The sequence below is a fragment of the Ammospiza caudacuta genome, chromosome 27 (genome assembly GCF_027887145.1).
Source record: "Ammospiza caudacuta isolate bAmmCau1 chromosome 27, bAmmCau1.pri, whole genome shotgun sequence".
In the NCBI taxonomy this organism is placed as follows: domain Eukaryota; kingdom Metazoa; phylum Chordata; class Aves; order Passeriformes; family Passerellidae; genus Ammospiza; species Ammospiza caudacuta.
In genome coordinates, this window is record NC_080619.1 from 6,582,594 (window position 1) to 6,609,797 (window position 27,204).

General features: G+C 54.2%; 1 protein-coding gene across 1 annotated transcript; it reads left to right on the forward strand.

Moving 5' to 3' along the window:
• The first annotated feature begins 6,269 nt into the window (after positions 1-6,269).
• Positions 6,270-25,440, forward strand: SPOP (speckle type BTB/POZ protein). The gene is made up of 10 exons (XM_058820550.1): positions 6,270-6,483; positions 11,956-12,085; positions 13,686-13,807; positions 15,037-15,188; positions 15,316-15,443; positions 17,468-17,645; positions 18,777-18,832; positions 19,501-19,623; positions 21,719-21,861; positions 24,377-25,440. Exons 2-10 carry the CDS (start codon positions 12,008-12,010, stop codon positions 24,519-24,521), a joined length of 1,125 nt encoding a protein of 374 aa, XP_058676533.1. The 5' UTR covers positions 6,270-6,483; positions 11,956-12,007; the 3' UTR covers positions 24,522-25,440.
• The last annotated feature ends 1,764 nt before the right edge of the window (positions 25,441-27,204 follow it).

Here is a 27,204-nt window from a genome sequence, read left to right on the forward strand (position 1 = left end):
ATTCTGGGGCAGGAGTGAAGCTCTGGAATGTTCTGGGCAGGGCATTCCCAAAGGGAATTCCGGGGGTTGTCCCCCACGGGCAGGAGCGGAGTTTGTTGGAATTTGGATGCCTCGGGCCGAGCTGAGCAGCTCTGAACCCATCCCAGTTTTCCTCCTTCCCGGCTTTTGTCGGCTCCAGGTCCCAATTCCAGCCACTCCGGCCGCAGTTACCGGCAGGGGGAACTCTGCTTTAACCATTCCCAGCCAACGCCGGGAGAAACCCAGCCAAAAACCAGCAAGAAGTGGCTCCTGTGCCACCCCTGCTCCAGCCGCGCTGCTGGAGCCAAACCCAGCTGCAAATCCGGATTTTTTTTCCCCCATTTTCATTGTGTTTAATCCAGCAGAGCCCCCTGGAGCCGGGCTGGGAGCTGAAATCCTGCCCTGAAATCCAGAAATCCGCTGGAATTCTGCTTTGGGGAAGGATCATTCCCACTGGAATTCTGCTTTGGGGATCATTCCCGCTGGAATTCTGTCCGGGGGACCATTCCCACTAGATTTCTACCTGGGGACCATTCCCACTGGAATTCTGCAGGGGGATTGTTCTCTCTGGAATTCTGTCCAGGGATCATTCCTGCTGGAATTCTGCCTGGGGAAGGATAATTCCCACTGGAATTCTGTCCGGGGGGATCATTCCTGCTGGAATTCTGCCTGGGGAAGGATAATTCCCACTGGAATTCTGTCCGGGGATCATTCCTGCTGGAATTCTGCCTGGGGAAGGACCATTCCCACTGGAATTCTGTCCGGGGAAGGACCATTCCCGCTGGGATCATTCCCTCTGGAATTGTCCCGGGAAGCTCCATCCCAGGCCGGGAAGGGGAGCTGGGACCAAGGAGCTGAGCCCGGCTCCCGCAGGGGGAATTTGGCAGCTCCGCTCCCTCTCCTTTCATCCCCGCTGCTCCTCCTGCAGCTCCAGCAGCAGATGGCTGAGAAAAAAAAAAAAAAAAAAAAAAAACAAAAAACAAAAAACCCCAAATGTTTGGAGAGGGAGGTGGAGGGGACTGAAATTTTGGATGTTTTGTAGGGAGGGAGATAATCCTGTAAGTGATGATTTTCTGGTCACAGGAGAGTAAAGGTGGGTAAGGAATTGTTGTTATTCCCTCGGCATCTTGGTGTTCCTTTGAAATACCTCGAGGATGCTTTGGGGACAGCAAGGAAAGGTTTCCAGGCCGGTGAATGATTTGATGGTTTAATGATTTGCTTCCCTGCAGGTTTAGTTTAATTGTCCCCACACTGAATCAAATATTGGGATTTTCCCTTCGTAAACTCCCAGTCTGGAGCCCCCGGGAGGGACCTGGAGGCAGCCCTGGGGCAGGAGCAGAGGCCTCTCCCCGTGGGCAGCACAAACCTCTGCTCCGAATATCCCAGACCCTGAATATTCCAAGGCCATAAACCCCTCGTTGGGTAATTTGTTTTGTGGTGAGAGTGGCTGGGAAAACAAAATCCTGGAATGGTTTGGGCCGGGAGGGAGCTGGGCTGGAGGCTGTGCTCCCCGAGGATGAGCTCCTGTTTGAGGGGAAAACTGCCTGGGGATGGATTTGGGGGATTTGGGGACAACACTGTGGCCCCTCCATCCTGCAGGTGCTGAGGTTTGGGGAGGGGGAACAATCCCACAGCAGGATCAGGTTTTAATGAGTGCGGGATCAAAAGCAGCCTGGAAAACAAGAGCAGCCTCATCAGGAGCCGCCGCTAACGAGCACCAAAGCCCGCTCAGGGCCGGGGGAGCTGCTCGCTCACCGTTGTCAATTTGAGGGCTCAGTTCCTCCTCTCCTCCAAAATCAGCTTTGATGCCTCTCCAATCCAGGTAAAAATAGCAACCCAGCAGATTCCCTGCGAGCGAAACCTCCAGGGCAGGGTTTGTTTTAAGCAGTGTTTGTTTTCTCCCAAACAAAAGTGGCTTTTAATCATAGCAGCCAGGACTGAGGAGAGGCTTCTGGTGGTGCTTGGGAAGGAAATCTGGGTGGGAAATGTTCAGAGCAGGGAGCTGGGGATGGTTGGAGAGGGAGTTGTTCCTGCAGAGCAGCAGGAATTCCCTCATGGAAGGGCTGGGTTGGTCCCTGTGGGTCTCAATCCCTATGTCTCAATTTGGGATTTTTGTGCCTCCATCACACAATTCCAGAGTGGGTTTGGGATGGAAGGACCCCAAAGTTCATCCAGATCCATCCAGGGCCACCTCCCTCTGTCCCAGGTGCTCCAAACCTTGTCCGGCCTGGCCTGGGACACTGCCAGGGATCCAGGGGCAGCCACAGCTGCTCTGGGAATTCCATCCCAGCCCCTCCCTGCCTGCCAGGGAAGGAAAACCCACCTGAAGGAAAATCCTGCACCCCTCTGGATCCCTGCCTCGAACCTGGAAGGAGCCAATTCCCCCGTTCCTGTCTACACATACATAAAAGCATCAATATTTGATGTATTTCTGTAAGAGACACCGATATTTTATTTACACACGAAAATAACTGCTTAGCCTCTCTCTGCCTGAGAAGCTGTGGAAGCTGGGGCTATTTCCCTTCCCCTCCTGCCGAAAATAACTGCTTAGCCTCTCTCTGCCTGAGAAGCTGTGGAAGCTGGGGCTATTTCCCTTCCCCTCCTGCCGAAAATAACTGCTTAGCCTCTCTCTGCCTGAGAAGCTGTGGAAGCTGGGGCTATTTCCCTTCCCCTCCTGCCGAAAATAACTGCTTAGCCTCTCTCTGCCTGAGAAGCTGTGGAAGTTGGAGCTATTTCCCTTCCCCTCCTGCCCTGTGGATCCACGGGGAAGGGAAGCTGGCTCTGCTGGGCTCAGGTTTTGTGCTCCACTGTCAATCCCACCCCGAGAAGAATGGCTGCAGTAAACACAAATTTAAAAACCCCAAAACCCAGGCTCTCGGTTCCCCTTTTCGGGAGGATGCTCAGCCCCCCGCGGTTCAGGGATTGCCGGATCCAGCAGCCCCGCCTGTCCCCGGCCCCCGAGCGTCCCCTGGGGCTCGCTGAGGTGGCAGAGCCGGGGCTGCTGTGACAGCACAAACCTCCAGAGGGGCTGGGGGCGAGCCGGAGACCTGCGAGGGATGGAAACACCCCGGCACCAGCGGGAGAGAACGGATCCTTAATTGGCTGTTACCGAAAAATGACCATTTCACACCGAAACCATGGCAGCCCGTGGTGTAATAAAATAAATGATGTGGTATGCACGTTGTTTATGATTTAAACCGCACACGCAGAGCAAGCACGGCCCCAGAGCTGGCCGAGGTTCCGAGGCCATCTGTGGCTCCTGGTGCTGTCCAGATGGGAAATGGGCGCCACAGGTGCCCCTGGCACGGGCGGAGGGAGCAGCACCTCGCACCGGCTCCGTGAGTGCTGCGCAAATTAAAGCCTCATTAAGTCTCCCCCGCGATTGAGCCGGGCTTTGTTTGCAGCGGGTTTGTTTGGGTTCGTAAGAGAGCTGGCAAATGCAGGAAATAATGAAATAACTGCGTTTCCATCCTCTCCTGATAGGGGAGTTTAATTAGTGCTGCATTCTCAATAGCTCTGGTCCCGCCGTGCCGCAGATCCTCGCTGGATAAGGGGATAATGATTGGAATCCTGTCCTGCAGGCTGGGCTGCTCCGCTTCATCACTGGCAGCTCAGCCTCTCCCTAATTACATTTCTGGAGTTTTAGTAAATTGAAAGGGAAAACGCAGGAACAAAATAATTAAACCCGAAGAGGAAGTGAATATTAAAAAGCAGCAGCTAGTTAAAATTCTCGCACACAGCTCCTGTCAGAGCCGTCGGTTTAATCAGCTTCCCGTGGAAATCAAAGTGAGAGGGTGACACCTCCAGAGCCGGGGGTGCTGCAGCACTTGGTGTCCCTTGTCACAGGGGAATGCCACCTGCCTGCTGCCATCCAGGTGGGAATTGTCACTGGAGTGGGAATTCAGAGCTCTCCCACACACCCACAGTCCCCATCCCAATAGCCAAGGTTCAGGCACCTGGAATTGTTTATTTATCACAGAATCGTGTCCCAGGCATGAAGAAATGACAACAATTCTCTTCTCCCAGCCACCAAGGGGGACAGAGCCGAGCCCAAATAAACTTTAGCAAAGGGAGGAGAGGTGAAATTCCACCTCCGTTTCCGCAGGTGCCCAATTTAAATTTTCACTTCCTGGGAACAAGAGAATTTTGATCAGGAGAACCTGAAAAGGAACTTGAATTCCCCACTGCAGAGTGACACTTGGCCAGTGCTGGATTAAAGGAGAATTTCTGTTTGTTCTGGTTGCAGAGAGGCTGCCGGGGAGGAGGGGGGATCTCTTTGTTGTCTGTGAAACTGGTGCTGTAATTTCCTCTGCTGCTCCAGCTCTGAGAGGAGAAACACATCGCTAAAAACCCGCAGCTTAGGTGGGAATAGAAACGGGAATGGGAGAGGGGTGAAAGGCGGTTTCCAGGAGAAGCGTGCGGCCAGCACGGGAATGCAAACACCAGCCCTGCACCTCACAGAGCCATTCCTTCATCAGCAGCATCACCTGCTGCTCTGTCACCACGGGCAGCACTTGGGGACATGGAGGAATGCAGCAGGATCCCAGGATTGCTCTGAGGAGGATTCGCGTGCCAGGAAAACCTGGGACACTGCAGAGAATATTCCCAATAATCCATGACCAGCTGTGGCAGCCCCTGGCCCAGAGCAGCATTTCTCACCTGGGAGAAAGAGAGAGAAGACAAAAATATTTTGCATTTCCCATTTCAATAAGTGTGGCTGTGCTGTGGAACCTGGATGTTTCAGTTCTTGGGGTGCTTTGTGTGTAGTGGAATGAATTCACCCTGAGGCTGGAAGTGAGGAGGGGAAGGCTGCTCTGGATAAGCGTCTCACAAACGTCCAGGTAATTAAGGACTGGTAACAATGACATCTTTGCTTCACTGGTTACAAACCACTACAAAGTAGCAGAGAAGAGCCATACCAATGAATTAATTGCTTCCTTTGCTTAAAATGTATAAATAAGTTGAAAAGTTTTGTATCAGTGTGGGTGTGGAGCAACTTTGTCAGCCACCCAGGAGCCTGGGCCAAGAAGGCGGCAAGGCCTGACTCGATAACACTGAAAAAAGGGTGGAGTCTTGTTTTTCACGATGTTTTTGGAGAATTTTGGTAACACTTCCTCACAGAACTGTGAGGGGAAATAGCACCCGTTATTCCCTCGGGCAGACAGGCCCTCATGGAGCTGTGAGAGAAGGAAAGATGGTTCCTGCCATTCCTTTGGGCAGACAGGCCCTCATGGAGCCGTGAGGGGAGATGGCTTCCACCATTCCCTTGGGCAAGCATCCCCTCATGGAGTTGTGAGGGAAGGAGAGATGGTTCCTGCCATTCCCTGAGGCAGGTGTCCCCTCATGGAGCTGTGAGAGAAGGAAAGATGGCTCCCGCCATTCCCTCAGGCAGGTGTTCCCTCATGGAGCCGTGAGGGGAGATGGCTTCCACCATTCCCTTGGGCAAGCATCCCCTCATGGAGTTGTGAGGGAAGGAGAGATGGCTCCTGCCATTCCCTGAGGCAGGTGTCCCCTCACGAAGCCGTGAGGGAAGGAAAGATGGCTCCCGCCATTCCCTCAGGCAGGTGTTCCCTCATGGAGCCGTGAGGGGAGATGGCTTCCACCATTCCCTTGGGCAAGCATCCCCTCATGGAGTTGTGAGGGAAGGAGAGATGGTTCCCGCCATTCCCTGAGGCAGGTGTCTCCTCACGAAGCCGTGAGGAAAAGGGCGATGGCACGCCCAGAAACCTCCCTAGGGACAGCGGAAAGGCGGTGCCGCCTGCGCGGGCCGTATGTGGCGGACATGTGGGTAGCGAGAGCGCCGCCCGCGCCGACCCCGCGGTGGAACGGCACTGCGACAGCAGCAGCCGGTGCCGAACGGGAACAGCGGAGACAGCGAGGCACAGGGCGCTCGCTGCGCGGCGCTGCCAGACGAGCGTTCATCCGGGGGTAGCAGAGGGGCAGGGCCGGCGGGGCACGCCTGCCACAAAGTGATCCGTGCGTGAAAGCGCAGGAGGGACGGGACCTGCCACAAAGAGGGGTCTGCGCACAGCGCACGCGCAGGAGCCGGCCCGGCCGCGCGTGCTCGCGGCGGGGGGAGCGGTCTCGCGCGACGGGCGCACGGCTATAAAAGGCGGTGGGCGTGGCCGGCGGCGTCAGTCCCGCAGTGCGCGTGCGCGGCCGTGAGTGGAGCGCTGGGCACCGCCATATCCCGGCCCCCCCCCCCGCCGCCCCGGCATCGCGCGCATGCGCGCTGAGCTGCTGCGGGCACCTGCGCAATAGTGATCCCCGGGTCGCGCTCGGCGGAGACCGGCCCGGGAGGACATGCTGCCAAATAGTGATCCCTAGCTGCTGGTGGTCTCCTGAGGGGGCCGCGGGGTCCGGGGCCGTCCCCACACACCGCACCTGCCCGGGCACCGCTCCCCGCCTCCCTCCGGCCTCCCAGCAGCGCCGCACCGCCGGCGGGGCCGCTCCTCGGGCCGCGAGGTGAGAGCGGAGGGGAAGGAGTTGTGAGGGGGGGGGGGGGGCAGCGCAGGGCCTGAGGGACGACGGGGGGGCGGCGGGGAAAAGTTGGGGAAAAACCTGGAGCGGGGATTCCTGGAGATCGCCAGGCTGGGGCACAGGGGCTGTGGGGAGCCCGGAGCCGGCTGAGGGAGCACGAGTGGGAAAGAGCGGAGCGGGCCGGAGTGGGAGCGCTGCGATGAGGAGCGGCAGCATCAGCGCTCAGGGGTGACAGGTTGTGGCCTGGCCCCGGTGTGAGCCCATCCCCGGGGCAGGAGCCGAGCTGCGAGCGCTGGGAATGCGAGCCGGGATCGCGGCTCTGCTCCCCAGGCGAGCGTCGGGCCTGTGGTGCTGTTTGGAGGAAATGGTGCATCATCCTGCAGTGTGGAAAAGGAAATAATTCCCCTTGCCGGGGAGCTGGGGCCATCCTGGAGCGCTGCTGCCGAGCGTCGCCCGCATTCCTGGTGTTCCAAAGGGAGAGCAGAGCGCCTGGAGTGGGAGAGGGGATTGTCTGGGTCTGACAGGAGTTCTTGGAGGGGCAGGGACAGCTCAGGTGTGATGAGATCTGCTGTCAGCTCTCTCCAGCTCAGCATGGCTGAATGTGTTCGTGTTGTGGTTCTACAGCATCGTCCTGCCATGAGGAAAAGAAACACTTTCCCCTCGTTTCCTCTTTTTTCCACTTCGCCTTTGGAGTTCTAAGTGGTGGCTTGTTGTGAAGCCCTGTGAGAGTCTGAAGAATGACACTTTATAAAACAGGACTCTAAACCCTGAATCACTTCAGTAAAACATCCACCCGATTTCTCTTTCAGTGACATTTTCCAACCAGCTGCCCACAACGACCCCGTGTCATTTTCTCCCTTGTTTTGTTGCAACCTGAAGCAAAAACAGATTGGGTTTTTTCCTCTTTTTGTTACTTTGTTACGGGTGGGGTTGAGCTCAGGACAGCCCAGCAGCAGAATGCCCCGAGGCTGTCATCCTGGCCCTCCATCAACAGGGGACAGTGGCACAGAATGGAAACTGCTGCCACGTTTGACAGCCTGATTCTCTGGAGTGGAGTCCCTGTTATAAAACTGCCCCTTTTCTCCCCCAAAATCCCGGGGGTTCGGGCACAAACACAGGTCAGGGAGGGGGGTTAAAGTGAGGGCATCACTGCCGGCCCAGCCCACACTGAAGTGCTTTAAACCCCGTGATTTTTGTGCCATCCTGGCTCCAGTTTCCTGCTGGTTTCCTGTGGAGGGGGCACCAGTGCTGCCCGTGTCCCTGCTCAATGTTAAACCGGTTACCTGAGCAGCTCCCGGCCCAGTTTGCCCCGGGGTTAATCTGGGAGTGCCCTGAGCCTCTCCTGGGTGGGATTGTTGTGACTGGCACGTGCCAGCTTCAGTCCTGGCTGTGCCCAGCGGGGTTTGCTGCCCACCCTGCCCACCTGGCACCGTGCCATGCCAGGGTTATCCTGCAGGGTTGCTGCTGCTCCCCGAGCTGCTGGGGGAGCTCTGCTGGGAATTGCAGGGGGCTCTGTGGGATCCCTGCTGCCCAGCCAGCCCTGCCGGAGGGTTATGTAAGATCCCTCTGGTTCCTCTGCCTCGCTCTGCTGGGGTTTGCTGCTCACGGCACAAACCTGTGGGGACATGGAGAAAGCCCAAAATAAACAAACAGGGACGGCCAAATCCCTTTGAAAGGTTTTGCTGCTCCTCCATTCTCGGTCCAGGAGCTGCTGCTGGGAGTCTGGGCTTGCAGGTGGGAGCCCTGGGATGGAAACGTGTGGCCAGGTCCAGAAACACCTGATGGGGCAGGAAGGGTGAGGTGTTTGTACCCCCGAGGAGGCACAGGAGCTGCTGGGGTTCAGAGATACCTGGAAATAGATTGGATTGTTTTGTTGTTGTCTTGTGTTTTTAAATGTCCCTGCAGTGCTTGCTGTGGGAGGAAGGAGCTGAGTGGTAATTGAGTGTTGAGCTCTTCCCTCTGCTGAGCAGGGACAGGACCCAGGGCTGTGTCAGGAGGGATTTGGGGGGATTGTGGGGATTTAGGGTGGATTTGAGGGAAAAGCTCTTCCCCCAGAGGGTGGTGAGGCACCAGAACAGCACCCAGGGAATGAGCACATTCCCAAGGCTGCCCTGGGATGGGGTTTTGGGATGTCCCGTGCAGGGCCAGGAGCTGTGGGTGCTCCCTGTGGGTTTTGTGCTGTTGCAAAGAGGTTCTGGAAGTCTCTGTGCTGAGGAGGAGGAGGAGGAGGAGCAGGGATGAGCTGCAACTGGGGCGCTGACGTTGTTTTGGGGTTTTCCCTCCACGTTTTTAGGGCTGGAAGGGCACCGAAGCACCGGCTGTGGCCAGCGCCTGGGAATTCTGGGGAATCCTGGGAGTTCCTGGGTGTCCTGGGAGGGAATTCTCTGGCTGCAGGCTGGGCTTGCACTGCTGTGATCGAGGTGTGGCTGGCCTCACAGCTCCGGGCAGTTTCAGATATCTGTGGAGTTTATAAAGTTTATTTTTAGGCATCTGTGGAGTTCACAAAGTCAGGATCATGGCAGGGATTAAACATTCCCATCTGGAAGGTGCTGCTTTGGCCATGCATGCAGCAGAACCCGGGAGGATCTGCTGATTTTAGACAAAATAGAGCTGAAATTTTCATATTAAGGCCTCAGCTCAGCTTTTCTCAGCTCTGTTACAGATCCTCATGGGAAGTTCTGGTTTAGGATTTGGAAATGGCTTTGGGCACAAACACAAGGTTTAAGTTGTGCATTTGAGCCTGGGTCTGGTGCCACACTCAGGCTTTGAAAATTGATCCAACCTGTGATAACAGAAATAATTTCCCAGCAGCAGAGAGAGGCCTTGTGCACACCTGGGACGGAATTAAACGCAGCAGAAGTCCAGAGGTTAATGTGAAAATGGGCTGATTTTGGAGACCGGGGGTCTTGTAGGGTCAGTAACGTTGGTGAAAATACTCTGGGGTGCTCAGGGTATGAACATTGAATTTGATGGCATTCAGGGACATCTTGGGTGCTGTCATGCAGAGACTTTTCACCAGGTGAAGTCCCTGTCTGGGATTTTGGGTCCCTGGAGGGGACAGCCCCCAGTGTCCCAGCAGGGCACAGCTGGCACTGCCCCCATGCTGGCACTAGCCTGGCAGGGCCAGCAGAGCTCTGCCCTTCCATTCCCTGCCCTTTTCCCTTTTTCCTGTTCCAAAGCCGAGCCTTTGAAGGGAGCAGGGAATGAAGGAGCTTTTCCTGCCTCATCCCTGTTTTCCTGCTCCATGATCCCTCTCCCTGTGCTGTTCCCGAGCACTCTTTGGTGCTTTGCTGGCCCCAGGAGCAGCCCTGCAGCTTTTGAACCCCTCTGTTAAAAATCTCTTCTTTTCCTTTTCCTTTTCCTTTTCCTTTTCCTTTTCCTTTTCCTTTTCCTTTTCCTCTTCCTCTTCCTCTTCCTCTTCCTCTTCCTCTTCCTCTTCCTTTCCCTTTCCCTTTCCCTTTCCCTTTCCCTTTCCCTTTCCCTTTCCCTTCCCTTCCCTTCCCTTCCCTTCCCTTCCCTTCCCTTCCCTTCCCTTCCCTTCCCTTCCCTTCCCTTCCCTTCCCTTCCCTGAGTTCCCTTAGTTCCCTTTCCGTGGATAAACCTGTCTGGAAGTGGAAATTCCCAGGAATTTCTGCTGTGTTTCTTAGGGGGGAGTTGGTTTATCCTGAGAGGCAGAAAATTACCAGTTTTTGGGACAAAATTCCGGTGATTCTGGAGTCTGTTCCGGGTTGTTTGCTGGGTTTCTGTGCCCACCTGTGGCAGGTGAGGTCTCAGGGTTTCCCTGCTGAAGGCAGAGCCGAGCTGTGGAGCCCCGAGGCGGTTTTGGCAGGACAAGGTGACAAGGGAACGTTTCCTGTGCTCCCCAGGTGCTCTGGCTCTGCCCTGGATCGAATGTCTCCATCTGGAAGTGCTCGGGAGTGGGTGAGAGCTGCTCTGCTCTGAGCTGTGATTTCAGCTCTGTCCCGAGCCAGGAGTTTGTTATTTATAGCCCAGGAGTAGCAAACTCTCACTGTACACAGGGGGCCATAAAATAATATTTTCTGTTTGCTTTCCTGTGGTTTGATATTTCTGCCTGTGCCTGACGTGTTTCCCCGCCTCTCCTGAGCCCTGATATCTGAATTATTTCCCAAATATTTCCCTCAAAGCTCTGTGCCTGCCGTGCTTTTCCATCCAGCTGCAGTGCAGAGGTGCCGGCAGTGCTGGGAAGGGGACACCTGGTGACACCTGAAGTGACACCTGAAGTGTCCTGAGCAGGCAAACCCAGCCAATGGAGAATTCCATTGTGGCTGGAGGTTTCATTCCCACCTTCTGCCCATGGAATCACCGTTTCAGGGCATTCCAAAGTTATTTCAGGGCATTCCAAAGTTATTTTAAGTCGATTTTATATCTCTTTCTTTAAATCCATCTTTTTAACTCTTCTTTAATAGAGTTTTTATTTTCAAAGATCAGAACACCTTGTGTGGCAACGAGTAAACAGGTGCTAGTTACAAACTAAACCACTGACATTTCCTGCAATTTTAACCACAAAATCCAGTTTCATGGCTGCTCTCATGGTCGATTTGTTCATTCCCTGCATTTCCTCCTGCTGAAGCCTTTCCATCCCTGACCATCTTGTGGCTCAGCGTGCAGACAGGTGGCCAATCCCAAAATCCTGCCTGCCTTCCCTGGCTGCTGCTGCTGCTGCAGGGATCCGTGGCCCCGTCGTGTGTGAGGGGCTGCAGGACACAAAGCCGTGAGCAGAAGGCTCAGCCAGGCTCTGCCCTGTGCCAAACCCTCATCCTGGGCTCCAGGCTGCCCTTTGGGCTGCTTTGTGTTTGCTGCAAACGTTTCCATGCAACCTTCCAGTGCAACAGCACGTTTTGGGGGTGTTTGGAGAGGAGAGAGAAATTTGTGTCCTGGGAGATTGAACCGCTCGAGTTTAGTTTGATTTGTCCTCAGTTCTGATGGCGGCTGTCTCTCTGTGCTCCCAGGTGCAGCTGAGCCCCCATTTCTGTGCTGGTTGCTGGTTTTGATGTTCCTCTATCTCCCAGGTGAAGTTCAGCCCCATTGCCATGCTGGTTGCTGATTTCTGTGTTTCTTTCCTTTGCCCCCCGGGTAAAGTTCAGCCCCATTGCCATGCTGATTTAGGTGTTCCTCTCCCCCAGGTGCAGCTGAGCTCCATTTCAATGCTGGTTGCTGATTTTGGTGGTTTCTCTCTCTCCGGTGAAGTCCAGCCCCATTCCCACACTGATTTTGTTGTTCCTCTTCCCAGGTGCAGCTGAGCCCCCATTCCCATGCTGATTTTGGTGTTCCTCTCTCCCCCAGGTGCAGCTGAGCTCCGTTCCCGTGCTGATTTTGGTGGTTTCTCTCCCCCAGCTGAATTTCAGCCCCATTCCCACACTGATTTTGGTGGTTTCTCTCCCCCAGCTGAATTTCAGCCCCATTCCCACACTGATTTTGTTGTTCCTCTCTCCCCAGGTGCAGCTGAGCTCTGTTCCTGTGCCTGTCCCTGCCCGATTCCAAGCTGGCGATGTCCAGGGTGCCGAGTCCCCCCCCTCCGGCAGAGATGTCCAGCGGGCCCGTGGCCGAGAGCTGGTGCTACACACAGGTCAGCTGGCATGGGCCTTGGGGGGCTCTGGGGGGCTGTGTTCCTGGGCTCTGGGGGGCTGTGGGGCCTGCAGGTACACACAGGGAGCTACACACTGCAGGTACACACAGGGAGTTACACACTGGGAGTTACACACTGCAGGTACACACAGGGAGCTACACACTGCAGGTACACACAGGGAGTTACACACTGGGAGTTACGCACTGCAGGTACACACAGGGAGTTACACACTGCAGGTACACACAGAGAGTTACACACTGCAGGTGCACACAGGGCATTTACACACTGCAGGTACAGAGAGTTACACACTGCAGGTACACACAGAGAGTTACACACTGCAGGTACACACAGGGCATTTACACACTGCAGGTACACACAGAGAGTTACACACTGCAGGTACACACAGAGAGTTACACACTGCAGGTGCACACAGGGAGTTACACACTGCAGGTACACACAGGGAGTTACACATTGAGTTACACACAGGGAGTTACACACTGCAGGTACATACAGGGAGTTACACACTGCAGGTACACACTGCAGTTACACACTGGGAGTTACACATTGCAGGTACACATAGGGAGGTACACATTGCAGTTACACACAGAGCATTTACACATTGCAGGTGCACACAGGGAGTTACACACTGCAGGTACACACAGGGCATTTACACACTGCAGGTACACACAGAGAGTTACACACTGCAGGTACACACAGGGAGCTACACACTGCAGGTACACACAGGGAGTTACACACTGCAGGTACACACAGGGAGTTACACATTGAGTTACACACAGGGAGTTACACACTGCAGGTACATACAGGGAGTTACACACTGCAGGTACACACTGCAGTTACACACTGGGAGTTACACACTGCAGGTACACACAGGGCATTTACACACTGCAGGTACACACAGGGAGTTACACATTGCAGTTACACACAGGGCATTTACACATTGCAGGTACACACAGGGAGTTACACACTGCAGGTACACACAGGGCATTTACACACTGCAGGTACACACAGGGCATTTACACCGGGGGAGTTACATACTGCATTTACACACAGAGCATTTACTCAGGGGAGTAACACATTGCAGTTACAGGGCATTTACACTCTGCAGTTACACACTCTAGTTCCACACAGCAGTTGCACACAGCAATCACACTCTGCAGTTACACACTCTAGTTCCACACAGCAGTTCCACACAGCAATCACACTCTGCAGTTACACACTCTAGTTCCACACAGCAGTTGCACACAGCAATCACACTCTGCAGTTACACACTCTAGTTCCACACAGCAGTTGCACACTGCAGCTAGACACAGAGCAATCACAGCAGTTGCACAGCAGTTCCACCAGCCCCACACTGCAATTGTCACACAGAGCAATCACAGCAGTTGCACAGCAGTTGCACAGCAGTTCCACCAGCCCCACACTGCAGCTGTCACACGGCTGCACCCGCTGCTCCCCGTGCCCTGCAGGAGCCCCTGGAGCCATTCCCACAATTCCAGGTCCCCCACCCAGAGCTGTGGTGCTGCTCCTTGTCCCTGGGGATGGGCAGGGCTGACCCAAGGCTCCTGTTGTCTCCATGCAGATCAAGGTGGTGAAGTTCTCCTACATGTGGACCATCAACAACTTCAGCTTCTGCCGGGAGGAGATGGGGGAGGTCATCAAGAGCTCGACCTTTTCCTCTGGAGCCAACGACAAACTCAAGTGGTGAGGCCATGGAGAGGGGCTCACCTCAGCTGGGCTTTGGGGAATCCACGGGAACATCATTACCCTGATGAGAGCCCCGATGGCTCAGCAGTGCTTGCACACAAACCAGCATTTACCCTCAAACAGATTTCTGTGCTGAGCCCAGGTGAGGCTGGGAGGGTGCACAGCCCACATCACCCTCCCAGTTCCAGCCCCTCATACTCCATGGGGCTCCAAAGTGAATTTTTCCTGCTGTGAATTCCCTTTCTGTGAGTGGCAGCTTTTGTGGCCGTGGAGGACACAGGGATGAGGCAAGTGCCAATGTCCTCTCACTGCTGCTGCCTCTTCAGGGTGACCTCATTTGGAGCCTTTCCCTTTCCTCTAAACCTTCCTTATCTTCCCTGAGGCCTCAATCATTTCCAGTAACTGAGAGTGGACTTTGCTCGGAGCCTGTGTCTGCTCTGAGCCATGTCCTGGTGCATCCATGGGCTCTGATTCCTGGTTTTACCCTGCTGTGGAGTGCTTCACAATTTCCCTTTTCAGCCCCACTGGTGGGAAGCAGCCCCTGGATGAATTGTATCCATGGGATACAGTGTGAGCTCCCTCCTTCGGGTGGCAGAGCTGTGCTTTCCTTGGCCTGCCTTTGTTCCTGTCACCTTTGTCCCCTGTGCTCTCAGCCCTCCCTGGAACATCTGGATCTGTGGATTCGGTCCCTGTGTGTGGGAGCTGTTCATTATCTCTCTGCTTTTTGTTCTTGGTGGATTCTGTGTCATGTTTCGGGTCATGGAAGAGCCTCTTCCTGCCTTTTCTTCACACAGGAGGAGTTTTTCCTTTTAACCCTGGTACTTTTTTTTTTTTGTTGAAGAATCACCAGCCTTCCAGAAATCCCTTGTTCCTTGCAGTTGCCTCCTGTGGCATTTTATCAACCATTTCTCTGTGTTTGTTGCACTTCCTCCAGCCCATTGCCTCCATTTTATTTATTTCACTTTCCTTTTGTGAGGATTGGTATCCAGGGGACTTCTCAGTGATTCCAGCCCTTCTCCTGCTCTTTTCCCTCCGGATTTGGTGGGCTGCCCATAATTCCTGGGTGTTTATCTCAGGGTGGGGGCTCAGCTGTACCCCAGCTCTGCTCCTTTCAGCCCCTGTGCTCCCCCGGGGCCCTTGTTTGCTGTGCAAATGTGCAAATCCCACAGTGCCCTTCCTTTGGAGGCATCCCTGCGCTGCTGCCATTCCCACTCCCCCTTTTGCAGGTGTTTACGTGTGAACCCCAAGGGCCTGGACGAGGAGAGCAAGGATTACCTGTCCCTGTACCTGCTGCTGGTGAGCTGCCCCAAGAGCGAGGTCAGGGCCAAGTTCAAATTCTCCATCCTCAACGCCAAGGGAGAGGAGACCAAGGCCATGGGTGAGTGGGACCCCTGTGGGGCAGGGAAACCCTCCTGGGGTGAGTGAGACCCCTCCTGGGCTGAGCTGGGCCAGGGTTTGGGCTCTGCTGTGCCCCTGGCCCAGGTTAAGCCAGGCCTGTCCCACAGAGAGCCAGCGCGCCTATCGCTTCGTGCAAGGCAAGGACTGGGGCTTCAAGAAGTTCATCAGGAGAGATTTCCTGCTGGACGAGGCCAACGGGCTCCTGCCAGATGACAAACTGACCCTGTTCTGTGAGGTGAGCCCTGCTGCAGCCCCACACAGCTCCCCAGCCCTGCTGCAGCCCCACACAGCTCCCCAGCCCCACAGAGCTCCCCAGCCCTGCTCCAGCCCCACACAGCTCCCCAGGCCCACAGGGCTCCCCCAGCCCCACAGGGCTCCCCAGCCCTGCTCCAGCCCCACAGAGCCCCCCCAGCCCCACAGAGCTCCCCAGCCCAGGCAGGGCTGCCCTCACCTCCTCTCCCAGGTCAGATCACTGCTGCCTCTTCTGTCCCTGGCATTCTCTGCTCTGGCTGGGCCTTTTTCCCCTCCTGGCTCATCCCTCTGCCTTTTGGCTGCTCCCTGCTCAGCTTTTCCCTGGAATGATGGTGGGAACTGGGCAGGTTTGGGGATCATTTCCTGGTGCTTTGGTGTTGCCATCCCTCTGTTTGTGCTCCTTGATTTGGGGTTTGCTTGGGATAATCACAGCCTGGATCTGCACTGGAAACTGCCCTGCTCAATAACAGAGAGCTCCTCTTTATTTCCTTCAATGTGTCTGCACAGCCAGCAAGGAGAAAAATGTGAGAGAAGGGGATTTTGCAGTAATCACCATTTTCTGGTCATGGTGTTTGTGTTTTTCTACAACACCATTATTATTTCACTTGTGCTATTCCGGGCGAAGATGCAGCCAGTTATTTCCAAACCCAGAGATTTAAGTTGAAAAACCTTAATGAGCAAATAGAAACTCTAATTTAGTGTCTTCAGAGCTTCTCTGCCTTGCTCCCATTGTCTTTTTAACTGCAAACCCCCTCCTGGAGCTGGTATTTTTTTTACCAGAAGAGAGCAGAACAAGTTGTTCTCTCCTTGCATCTCCTGCACTTTTTTTTCTGGGAGTCTTTTCTTTTGCTGTGTTTTCTTTTCAGGAATAAAAGAAGGGCTTCAAAGTCTTTTGACAGCTGGGATTTTTGGGAGGGTTTTGGTTTGTTTTTGGGGTGGGTTTTTTTTTTCATGTTTTGGCCATCATAATCATGCACATGTTTAAATGAACAAACATCTCAAGGATGTTTGATCAGCAGCAGAAATTCCTGGGGATGGAGGGAGCCTTTCCTTGAGCACAAAATGGGAGGAGAAAGGAGAGTCTGGCATGGCAGAAACAAATCCTTACCTAGTTTGGCATCCAAGGCTGGATCCTTTTCCTTTCTCCTTTCTCCTTTCTCCTTTTTCCTTTCTCCTTTCTCCTTTTCCTTTTCCTTTTCCTTTTCCTTTTCCTTTTCCTTTTCCTTTTCCTTTTCCTTTTCCTTTTCCTTTCCCTTTTCCTTTTCCTTTTCCTTCACTTCCTGCTTCCCTGGCTGTCCTTGCTGTCCCTTGGTCCTGACCAGAACTGGAATTTACCTTGGGCTGGACAGCAAACCCAGGGAATGGCCTCACCTCTGCTTCCCCTCATCATTCCCGATTGCAGCAGGGCACAATTAATCAGAGCTTTGCTAATTGGCCTCTGCTGCAGCTGTGATTTACCTGGGTTTAACCAGGGGGCCCTTCTGGAGGTTCCTCACCTCGGAGCAGGGATTGGGAATTGCCTCCTCCACATCTCCCTCCCTGTCTGCATAACCTAGAGTGGGGTTTCCTTGTGTTGGGGAATATTTAACTCTCCAGAAGGAGAAGCAGGAGGGCACAGAGGGGTCAGCCCTGCCCTGTGGGTCCATGCTGGCTCTGGAAGCTCTGTGTGTCCCTCACCTCCCCTGGAGTGGTGGCTGTTGCATTATTGATTGGGGAGGTTTCACGAGGATGGAAGGAGAAACTGGGTCAGGTGTGGTGTGTGGAAAAAATCAGGAAAGAGCAAAAATCTGGTTCCACTTCCTTCAGAAACCTCCTCGTGGATTGCATGGCCGTGCTGTCAGTGTGGGGCTGGGAGGGAAATCTGTATTTGGGGTTTGGGATGGACGCCCTGGTGCAGGGGTCTCTGCAGAGGATCCTTTACGAGTAGGGAGATTTTAACCCCACAGTGCACAGTGAGGGCTGTGGGTGTGCCCTGGGAGCAGGGCAGTGCAGTGTCCCTGTCCCCAGGTGAGCGTGGTGCAGGACTCGGTGAACATCTCGGGCCAGAACACCATGAACATGGTCAAGGTGCCCGAGTGCCGCCTGGCCGACGAGCTGGGCGGGCTCTGGGAGAACTCGCGCTTCACCGACTGCTGCCTCTGCGTGGCTGGCCAGGAGTTCAAGGGCCACAAAGCCATCCTGGCAGGTGGGGCTGCCCGGGGCTCCGAGGGGATCGGGGAGTGGCTTGGGATGGGAGGGAGTGGTTTGGGGTGGGAGGAATGGGGTGGGAGTGGTTTGGGATGGGGGGAATGGTTTGGGATGGGGGGGAATGGGGGGAGTGGTTTGGGATGGAGGGAATGTGAGGGAATGGTTTGGGATGGAGGGAATGGGGGGGGAGTGGTTTGGGATGGAGGGAGTGATTTGGGATGGAGGGAGTGATTTGGGATGGAGGGAATGGGGGGAGTGGTTTGGGATGGAGGGAATGGTTTGGGATGGAGGAAATGATTTGGGATGGAGGAAATGGTTTGGGATGAATGAAATGGTTTGGGATGGGAGGGAATGGTTTGGGATGGGAGGAATGGGGGAGTGGTTTGGGATGGAGGGAATGTGAGGGAATGGTTTGGGATGGAGGGAATGGGGGAGGAGTGGTTTATGATGGAGGGAGTGATTTGGGATGGAGAGAATGAGGGGAAGTGGTTTGGGATGGAGGAAATGGTTTGGGATGGGGGAATGGTTTGGGATGGAGGGAGTGGTTTGGAATGGAGGGAATGGTTTGGGATGGAGAGAGTGGGGGAGTAGTTTGGGATGGGGGGAATGGGAGGGAATGGTTTGAGATGGAGGGAATGGTTTGGGATGGAGGGAATGGGAGTGTGGAGGGAATGGGGGAATGGGGGAGGAGTGGTTTGCGATGGAGGAATTGATTTGGGATGGAGACAATGGTTTGGGATGGAGGCAATGGAAGGAATGGTTTGGGATGGAGGGAATAGGGGGAGTGGTTTGGGATGGAGGGAATGATTTGGGATGGAGGAAATTATTTGGGATGGAGGAAATGGTTTGGGATGAATGAAATGGTTTGGGATGGGAGGGAATGGTTTGGGATGGAGGGAATGGGGGGATGGAGTGAGCTCCGAGCTCATCCACGGCAGGGACACCTTCCACAGTCCCAGGGTGCTCCCAGCCCCATCCAGCCTGGCCTGGGCCACTTGCAGAGATCCAGGGGCAGGCAGAGCTGCTCTGGAATGCCATTACCCTGGGCAGTGCCTGGTGGGAAGTGCTGCAGCAGCTGCCAGCCCTTCCCAGGGGTTGCAGCGTTCCCAGCGTGTCCCATTCCCCACAGCGCGCTCCCCGGTGTTCAGCGCCATGTTCGAGCACGAGATGGAGGAGAGCAAAAAGGTGAGAGCAGGGCAGGGACACCCAAAAGGGAAAGGTCCTGCAGGGGAGGGACACCCAGCAGGGAAAGGTCCCGCTCAGATGAGGGACACCCCAGCAGGGAAAGGTCCTGCTCAGGTGATCCCTGCTGGGATCCCCCTCTGGCACCTGCAGCTCACACAGAGGAGCAGGGAAAGAGGGGTCTGGGATCAGCTGTCCCTTTGTTCCCTTGGGAAGGAGGCTGGGGGGGTCCAGGGAGAAGTGGAGACTGTGGGATACAGCTTGGAGTTGTTCTTACTCCATCCACATATTTCCTTTTCCTCCCTTCCTTTTTCCCCCTCCATTTCCCCCCTTCCTTTTTCCCCCCTTCCTTTTTCCCCCCTTCCTTTTTCCCCCCCTTCCTTTTTCCCCCCTTCCTTTTCCCCCCTTCCTTTTCCCCCTTCCTTCTCCCCCTTCCTTTTTCCCCCCTCCTTTTTCCCCCTTCCTTCTCCCCCTTCCTTCTCCCCCTTCCTTTTTCCCCTCTTTTTTTTCCCCCCTTTCCTTTTCCCCTTCCTTTTCCCCTTCCTTTTCCCCCTGCTCTCTCAAGTTCAGCTCCTTGTAACCCCTTTCCCTCTGGCCCTGGAGGGTTCTGGGGCAGGAGCAGCCCTGGAGCCCCTTGGCAGACCCCAAAAGGTTCCACTTTCCCCTTGCAGAACCGGGTTGAGATCAACGACGTGGAGCCTGAGGTGTTTAAGGAGATGATGTGTTTCATCTACACTGGGAAGGCCCCAAACCTGGACAAGATGGCTGATGATCTGCTGGCAGCTGCTGACAAGGTAAATTCAGGATTTATGGGTGCTGGGGGAGCTGGAATGCCATGGGATTGCCTTTCCTTGGAATTGAGGCTTCCAGGGAAACCTGGGAACACCCCTGCACCAGCAGAGAGCACACCTGGAGCTGCACAGGCCCATCAGGGATTTCTGTCCCCACTGCTCATTTTTAAGCATTTTTGAAGCTTCCAGAGGAAGCTCTGCTGCAGATCTCCCCATTAAACAATCAGGAATTTTTGCTCTACTGCTCATTTTTAAGGATTTTTTGGAGCTCCCAGAAGAGCCTGTTCAGCATGATCCGAGCTGGGCTGAGGAGACAATTACAGAGCAGACCCAGGGATGTTTTTCCATGTGGTTATTCCCAAATCCTCGGAGCAGTGCAGAGTCTGGACAAACAGTTCTCCTCCTGCCCTGCCTCCTGTCAGCCCCGAGGCTCTGGAAACCCAGGAGTGGGAAATGCTGTTGGTTTTCCTGCTGCAGTGCCAGTCCCTGCTGCTCCTGGGAGCTGCTGCAATTCCCTGGGGCTCTTCCCCTCCCCTTTGCAGCCCCAGAGATGGGAATGAGAGCTCTGTAAACCCCTGAAAATCCATAATTTACAGTCCAAACCATTCCCTTTTTCTTCTTTTTTTTTCCTTAGAAGTGACTCAGTGTTAGGGAAGGATCCAATCTGGAGCCTGAATCCTGGAATTTTCCCTCCTCCTGAAATCCTGGAGTTTTTCCTGCTCCTGAAATCCTGGGGTTTTTCTTGTTCCTGAAATCCTGGGGTTCTTCCTTGCTTCTGAAATCCTGAGATTCTGCCCTGCTCCTGAAATCCTGGGGTTTTTCCCATTCCTGAAATCCTGAGATTTTTCCTCTTCCTGAAATCCTGGGGTTTTTCCTGTTCTTGAAATCCTGAGATTTTTCCTCTTCCTGAAATCCTGGGGTTTTTCCTGTTCTTGAAATCCTGAGATTTTTCCTCTTCCTGAAATCCTGGGGTTCTCCCTGCTCCTGGAATTCTGGGATTCTCCTGGTCTGGGGGTGCTTTGTGCCCCTTTGTGTCCCTGAGCTCCATCCCAGGCTGGGTCAGAGGGAAAAGCTCCATTCCAGCTGGGATTGAGGTGGGAATCAGAGCCAGGAGATTCCACACAGCCATCCCCACATTTATCCAAGGTATTGACTGGAGGAGCAGCACTTAGGGCAGGGAGAGCTTTAATTCTGACTTTGCTGCCTTTTAACACAGCTTTGCTTTCCCTTTCCAGCTCATTGTGTGCCTTAAAAGCAGGAACAAAAAAACTCCTCCATGAAAACACATAAAGCATCCAATATTTACCCCAGGGACTGAAGCAGCTCCCTCAGAGCTCTGCTGTCTCTTAGGAAAAAGCTGTAATTAGCCCAAAACCAGCCAAAATTCAACACCAGGAGCTCCCAGTGCAGGAGGCTGGGGGGAGTTGAGGTGGAATTAAAAAAGGAGGAAGGGGAAATGTTGCTGCTGAGAGCCCACAGTGGCCACTGGGGGCCAACAATGTAATTAAAAATGAGTTATTTGTAGCAAAAATGAAACTAAAAAGTGGCTACATGGAGGAGAATGTTCCATCTGCAGCAGGAGAGTGCCCAGCTTTATTTGTTACATTTGGAGGCTCTGACAGGCAATTATCCAAACTCATGGCTGGCCCCATAAACTGCTTTATTTATTGAGACAGATTAGCAAAGAAATTTGATTTGCCCTCTCAATTTGCCTGAGAAAACTCCGAGTGCTCTGCCTCTGTTATCAGCCAGGCTTGAGGGAAAATGGGGTTCATGAGCTGGAATTCTGCATTTAAATCCAATCCTGGCAGGGGGAAGTTTCAGTCAGAACCTCAAATCAGTTCATCAATAATTCAATTTATAGTGATGGGGCTGATCCCATGGCACAGATCCCACAAGTGGATCCCAGCTCAGGGCACAGAACATTCCTGGGTGGAAACCTGGGGTGGAGGAGCACAGCTTGAGGGTTCCCAGCCCTGAGGTGTTCCCTGCTGGAATTCCGTGGGTTTGTGCCCTGGAGAGGCTGAAGGTGATGTGTGAGGGTCCCTGGGCAGTACCCAGGTGTAATTTTGGGTGTAATTCCATGGTTTATCCCCAGTATGCCCTGGAGAGGCTGAAGGTGATGTGTGAGGATGCTCTCTGCAGTAACCTGTCTGTGGAGAATGCAGCTGAGATCCTGATCCTGGCTGACCTGCACAGCGCAGACCAGCTCAAAACCCAGGCCGTGGACTTCATTAATTAGTGAGTAATTGCTCCAGGATGGACAAACTCTTCCCTTTTCCCCTTTCCCTTTTCCCTTTCCCTTTTCCCCTTTCCCTTTTCCCTTTCCCTTTTCCCTTTTCCCTTTCCCTTTTCCCCTTTCCCTTTCCCCTTTCCCTTTTCCCCTTTCCCTTTTCCCCTTTCCCTTTTCCCTTTCCCTTTCCCTTTCCCTTTCCCTTTCCCTTTCCCTTTCCCTTTCCCTTTCCCTTTCCCTTTCCCTTTCCCTTTTCCTTTCCCCCTTCCCTTTTCCCTTTCTCTTTCCCTTTCCCCCTTCCCTTTTCCCTTTCTCTTTCCCTTTCCCCCTTCCCTTTTCCTCCTTTCCCTTTCCCCCTTCCCTTTTCCCTTTACCCCCTTCCCTTTTCCCTTTCCCTTTTCCCTTTCCCTTTCCCTTTCCCTTTTCCCTTTCCCTTTCCCTTTCCCTTTTCCCTTTCCCTTTCCCTTTTCCTCCTTTCCTTTCTCCCTTTTCCCTTTTCCCCTTCCCTTTCCCTTTCCCTTTCCCCTTCCCTTTCCCCTTTCCTCTCCCACTGCTCACTCCACACAAACCAAGGCTGGGTCCCCTCCCACCTCCAGGATTCCAGGATTTGTTTTTAGCTGTTTCTCTCCTGCACTGGCCCATGCAGGGAAGGTTTTTGAGTTCCCTCCCTGTGATCCATGGTTTATCCAGCATTCCACTCATGGAATTGCCCCAAACCCAGGCCAGCCTTGGGTTGCCCAGAGTGGGAACAGCCTGGGAGCTGCTCTGGAGCTTGCTGGGATCAGGCAGGGCAGGATCAGGGAGTTCTGGTCCTGGAATAGTCCTGGCTGGGAGCAGCCATCCCTGCCCATGGAGCTGGATGAGCTTTAAGGTCCTTTCACCCCAAAGCATTCCATGATTTGATGCTGAGGGATTGATTCCAGCTCTCAATCCAGCAGCAGATGGAAAATCCCTGCCAAGCTTTAATAAATGGAACATTTCTGTCACTCGGTGCACTCCTTCAGTGCTTTTTATATCGATTTCAACCATTCCTGTGCCCAGAGCTGGGCTTGGGATGAGCTCTGTGTTCTGCCATCCCACCTGGAGTCTGCTGCAGCTTCTCCTCCTGAGCTCCAGGCCTGAAATGGGGCCAGACCCCTCAGACACCTGAGAGAGCCCAGGAGGAGGAACCCGCGAGTTCCTCATGGCCCTGGCAAGAGCCTGGGGGGCTGCTCCCGTTATCCTGGTCCCTAATCCCAGTTTGCTCCCAGTTATCCTGGTCCCTAATCCCAGTTTGCTCCCAGTTATCCTGGTCCCTAATCCCAGTTTGCTCCCAGTTATCCTGGTCCCTAATCCCAGTTTGTTCCCAGTTATTCTGGTGCCTAATCCCAGTTTGTTCCCTGTTATTCTGGTGCCTAATCCCAGTTTGTTCCCAGTTATTCTGGTCCCTACTCCCAGTTTGTTCCCTGTTATTCTGGTGCCTAATCCCAGTTTGTTCCCTGTTATTCCAGTCCCTGATCCTGGTCTGCTTCTGGTTGTCCCAGTCCCCATTCCCAGTTATCCCATTCCCAATTATCCCAGTCCCCATTCCCAGTTACCCCAGTCCCCATTCCCAGTTTGCTCCCAGTTATCCAGTCCCTCATCCTGGTTACCCCAATCCCTCACCCGGGTTACCCCAGTCCCCATTCCCAGTTACCCCAGTCCCATTCCCAGTTACCCCAGTCCCCATTCCCAGTTACCCCAGTCCCCATTCCCAGTTACCCCAGTCCCATTCTCAGTTTGCTCCCAGTTACCCCAGTCCCCATTCCCAGTTTATTCCCAGTTTGCTCCCAGTTATGCAGTCCCAGTCCTGGTTACCCCAGTCCCTCACCCCGATTACCTCAGTCCCCATTCCCAGTTTATTCCCAGTTGGCTCCCAGTTATCCAGTCCCATTCCCAGTTACCCCAGTCCCTCACCCCGGTTACGCCAGTCCCCATTCCCAGTTACCCCAGTCCCATTCCCAGTTACCCCAGTCCCTCACCCTGATTACCTCACTCCCCATTCCCAGTTTATTCCCAGTTACCCCAGTCCCCATTCCCAGTTTGCTCCCAGTTACCCCAGTCCCCATTCCCAGTTTATTCCCAGTTTGCTCCCAGTTACCCCAGTCCCCATTCCCAGTTTGCTCCCAGTTACCCCAGTCCCCATTCCCAGTTTATTCCCAGTTTGCTCCCAGTTACCCCAGTCCCCATTCCCAGTTTGCTCCCAGTTACCCCAATCCCCATTCCCAGCTTGCTCCCAGTTACCCCAGTCCCTCACCCCAATTACCCCAGTCCCCATTCCCAGTTTATTCCCAGTTGGCTCCCAGTTATGCAGTCCCATTCCCAGTTACCCCAGTCCCTCACCCCGATTACCTCAGTCCCATTCCCAGTTACCCCAGTCCCTCACCCCGATTACCTCACTCCCCATTCCCAGTTTATTCCCAGTTACCCCAGTCCCCATTCCCAGTTTATTCCCAGTTTGCTCCCAGTCACCCAGTGGCTCCGGCCGCCCTGTGTGTGTTGCAGCCACGCCTCGGACGTGATGGAGACGTCGGGCTGGAAGTCCATGGTGGTGTCCCACCCCCACCTGGTGGCCGAGGCTTATCGCTCGCTGGCCTCGGCGCAGTGCCCGTTCCTGGGCCCGCCCCGCAAGCGGCTGAAGCAATCCTAAAGCCGCGCACCCTCATCCCGAGCTTTTCTGGAAGCGGCCCCAGCTGCTGCTGCCGCTGCTGCCCAGCCCTTGACCACCGGGGAGCCGGCGAGGCCCGCGGAGCTTGGACTCTGTTGTTGGGGGGAAGAGGCTGCTCCGTGCGACATCCAGACTTTGTCCAACAGCACCGAGAAACTTTGGGAAAAGGGGGGAGGGTGGGCTCTGGGGCTGTTCCTGCGATTCCCTGTGTCTGTGTGTTCCCTTGCACCCGCCTGAGGCCCTCCAGGATGCGGCCGTGCCCCCGGGAGCCCGGCCCGGGGCTCTGCGCGTGTGGGATGCCCGGGGCAGAGAGTGGAGGCACGAGTCCCACCGAGCTTTTGGGGAGGAACCTCCAGGAGGATTCACGGCAAACGTTCCCCCAGTCCCGGCGGCCGAGCCGAGCTGGACGTGCGCGTGCCCCGCTGCCCTCGGCCAGGAGATGAATTTGCTGTTTTAGCACTTGTGTGTCCACTGCAAACAGAACAAATGGTTCTAAAGCCCCTTTTTGTATGAAATGTCAGCTCGGAGCGCGAGGGGCGGTGAAGGCTGTGCTGGGAGAGGACTGCAGACCCCTCGAGCCGAGAGCAGCAGCGACGGTTTCTGTTTCAAACATGGTGGGAAATGCTCTGGGCGTTTCCCCTGCTTTATTTCCCCTTTCCTCCCTCTTTTTTTAACGAAAGAAAAACCCCAAACCCCCCCAGGATGAATTTCACTCTTGCTGACGGCCGCGTGCCACGTCCCTGAGTTGCTCCGTGATTCTTACACTGTTTGTACCTGGTCTGGCTGTCTGGGGCCAGCCCTGTCCCTTTCTATTTAGTCACTTCGTACAGCAGAGATGTTTCAATAGCTGGGAACTCTTTTTGTTTTTCTTTTGGAAAATATAAATAATTCCTATTTTGTACCCTGTGGTATCTCTGGCCTTTTCTTTCCGTTGTTATTTTTTAATTCTGTTCCATTTTTAAGCCTCCTTCTCCTCACTCTGACGTGTCCTGCTGGTGCCCTGAGATTCCTGGAAGCCAGGGGAGGTTTTTAGGAATGTTGCACAGGGAATTTCAATACAAACCTGTTGTTTCTCCTTGCAGATGAGACCAAAATTCCAGAGTTTTTAATGATTCCTGCAGGATTCCAGCCCTGGGTCCTTCCCGTCACCTGCACCTGGTGGGAGGTGAGGAGGGAGAGCAGGACAATCCTGATGGGATCCAGGATGGCTGGGACCAGGGAACGTTGGGGTGAGCCCCAAATCCCCTGGGAGCAGTTCCAGAGGGATCTGAGCCAGGGGATGGACCCCAGGGAATGGATCAGGGATCTCCTGTCCTGGATTTTCCATCCCTGGAGGAAGGAGAATTCCTCTCCCTCCTTTTTCCACCCCCAGGGGCTTCAGGGAATATTTAACAACCAGCATTCCAGGGCTGGGAATTCTACAGGGAATATTGAACAATCAGCTTTCCAGAGTTGGGAATTCCTCAAGCACAGGGAATATTTAACAATCAGCATTCCAGAGCTGGGAATTCTACAGGGAATATTTAACAATCAGCATCCAAAGCTGGGAATTCCACAGTCACAGGGAATATTTAACAATCAGCATTCCAGAGCTGGGAATTCCTCAGAGATTATTTAACAATCAGCTTTCCAGAGTTGGGAATTCCTCAAGCACAGGGAATATTTAACAATCAGCTTTCCAAGGCTGGGAATTCCTCAAGCACAGGGAATTTTTACCCACAGCTTTTCAGAGGAGCCACGCTGAGCCTGGACCTCGTGCTGCTGCTTTGAATTCCTGCTCTTCCCTTTGCTCAGGGATCAGACAGGGACCTCTCATCCCCCTGGGCCAGCTTTGATGTTCCTCCTCCTCCTCCTTGTTCTCCCCTGGATCCCTGGAGCAGCTCCAGAGATCCCCAAATCCCCCAGGAATTGATCCCTCAATGCCCCAGGAATTAATCCCCAAATCCCCCAGGAATTAATCCCTCAATCCCCCAGGAATTAATCCCTCAATCCCCCAGGAATTAATCCCTCAATCCCCCAGGAACTGATCCCTCAATGCCCCAGGAATTGATCCCTCAATGCCCCAGGAATTAATCCCTCAATCCCCCAGGAATTAATCCCCAAATCCCCCAGGAATTGATCCCTCAATGCCCCAGGAATTAATCCCCAAATCCCCCAGGAAGTAATCCCCAAATCCCCCAGGAATTAATCCCCAAATCCCCCAGGAATTAATCCCTCAATCCCCCAGGAATTGATCCCCAAATCCCCCAGGAATTGATCCCTCAATGCCCCAGGAATTAATCCCCAAATCCCCCAGGAATTAATCCCCAAATCCCCCAGGAATTAATCCCTCAATCCCCCAGGAATTGATCCCCAAATCCACCAGGAATTAATCCCTGAATCCCCCAGGAATTAATCCCTGGATCAACCTGGAATGGATCCCTGAATCTCTCAGGAATGGATCCCTGAACCCCTGGAATGGATTCCTGGATCCCTGCATCGCCCAGGAATGGCTCCAGGGATCCCTGAATGTCCCAGGAATGGATCCTCAAATCCCCCAGGAATTAATCCCCAAATTCCCCAGGAATGGATCCCTGAATCCCTGAATCCCCCAGGATTGGATCCCTGAAGCCCTGGAATGGATCCCTGTCCCTGCTCCCAGCTCCAGCCCCTCAGCATCCAGACC

Coding starts and splice junctions, on each gene's coding strand:
- SPOP (XM_058820550.1), top strand. CDS start 12,008: ATGTCCAGGGTGCCGAGTCCCCCCCCTCCGGCAGAGATGTCCAGCGGG. Junction 13,808..15,036: donor GCCAACGACAAACTCAAGTG/GTGAGGCCATGG, acceptor CCCCTTTTGCAG/GTGTTTACGTGTGAACCCCA. Junction 15,444..17,467: donor AACTGACCCTGTTCTGTGAG/GTGAGCCCTGCT, acceptor CCCTGTCCCCAG/GTGAGCGTGGTGCAGGACTC.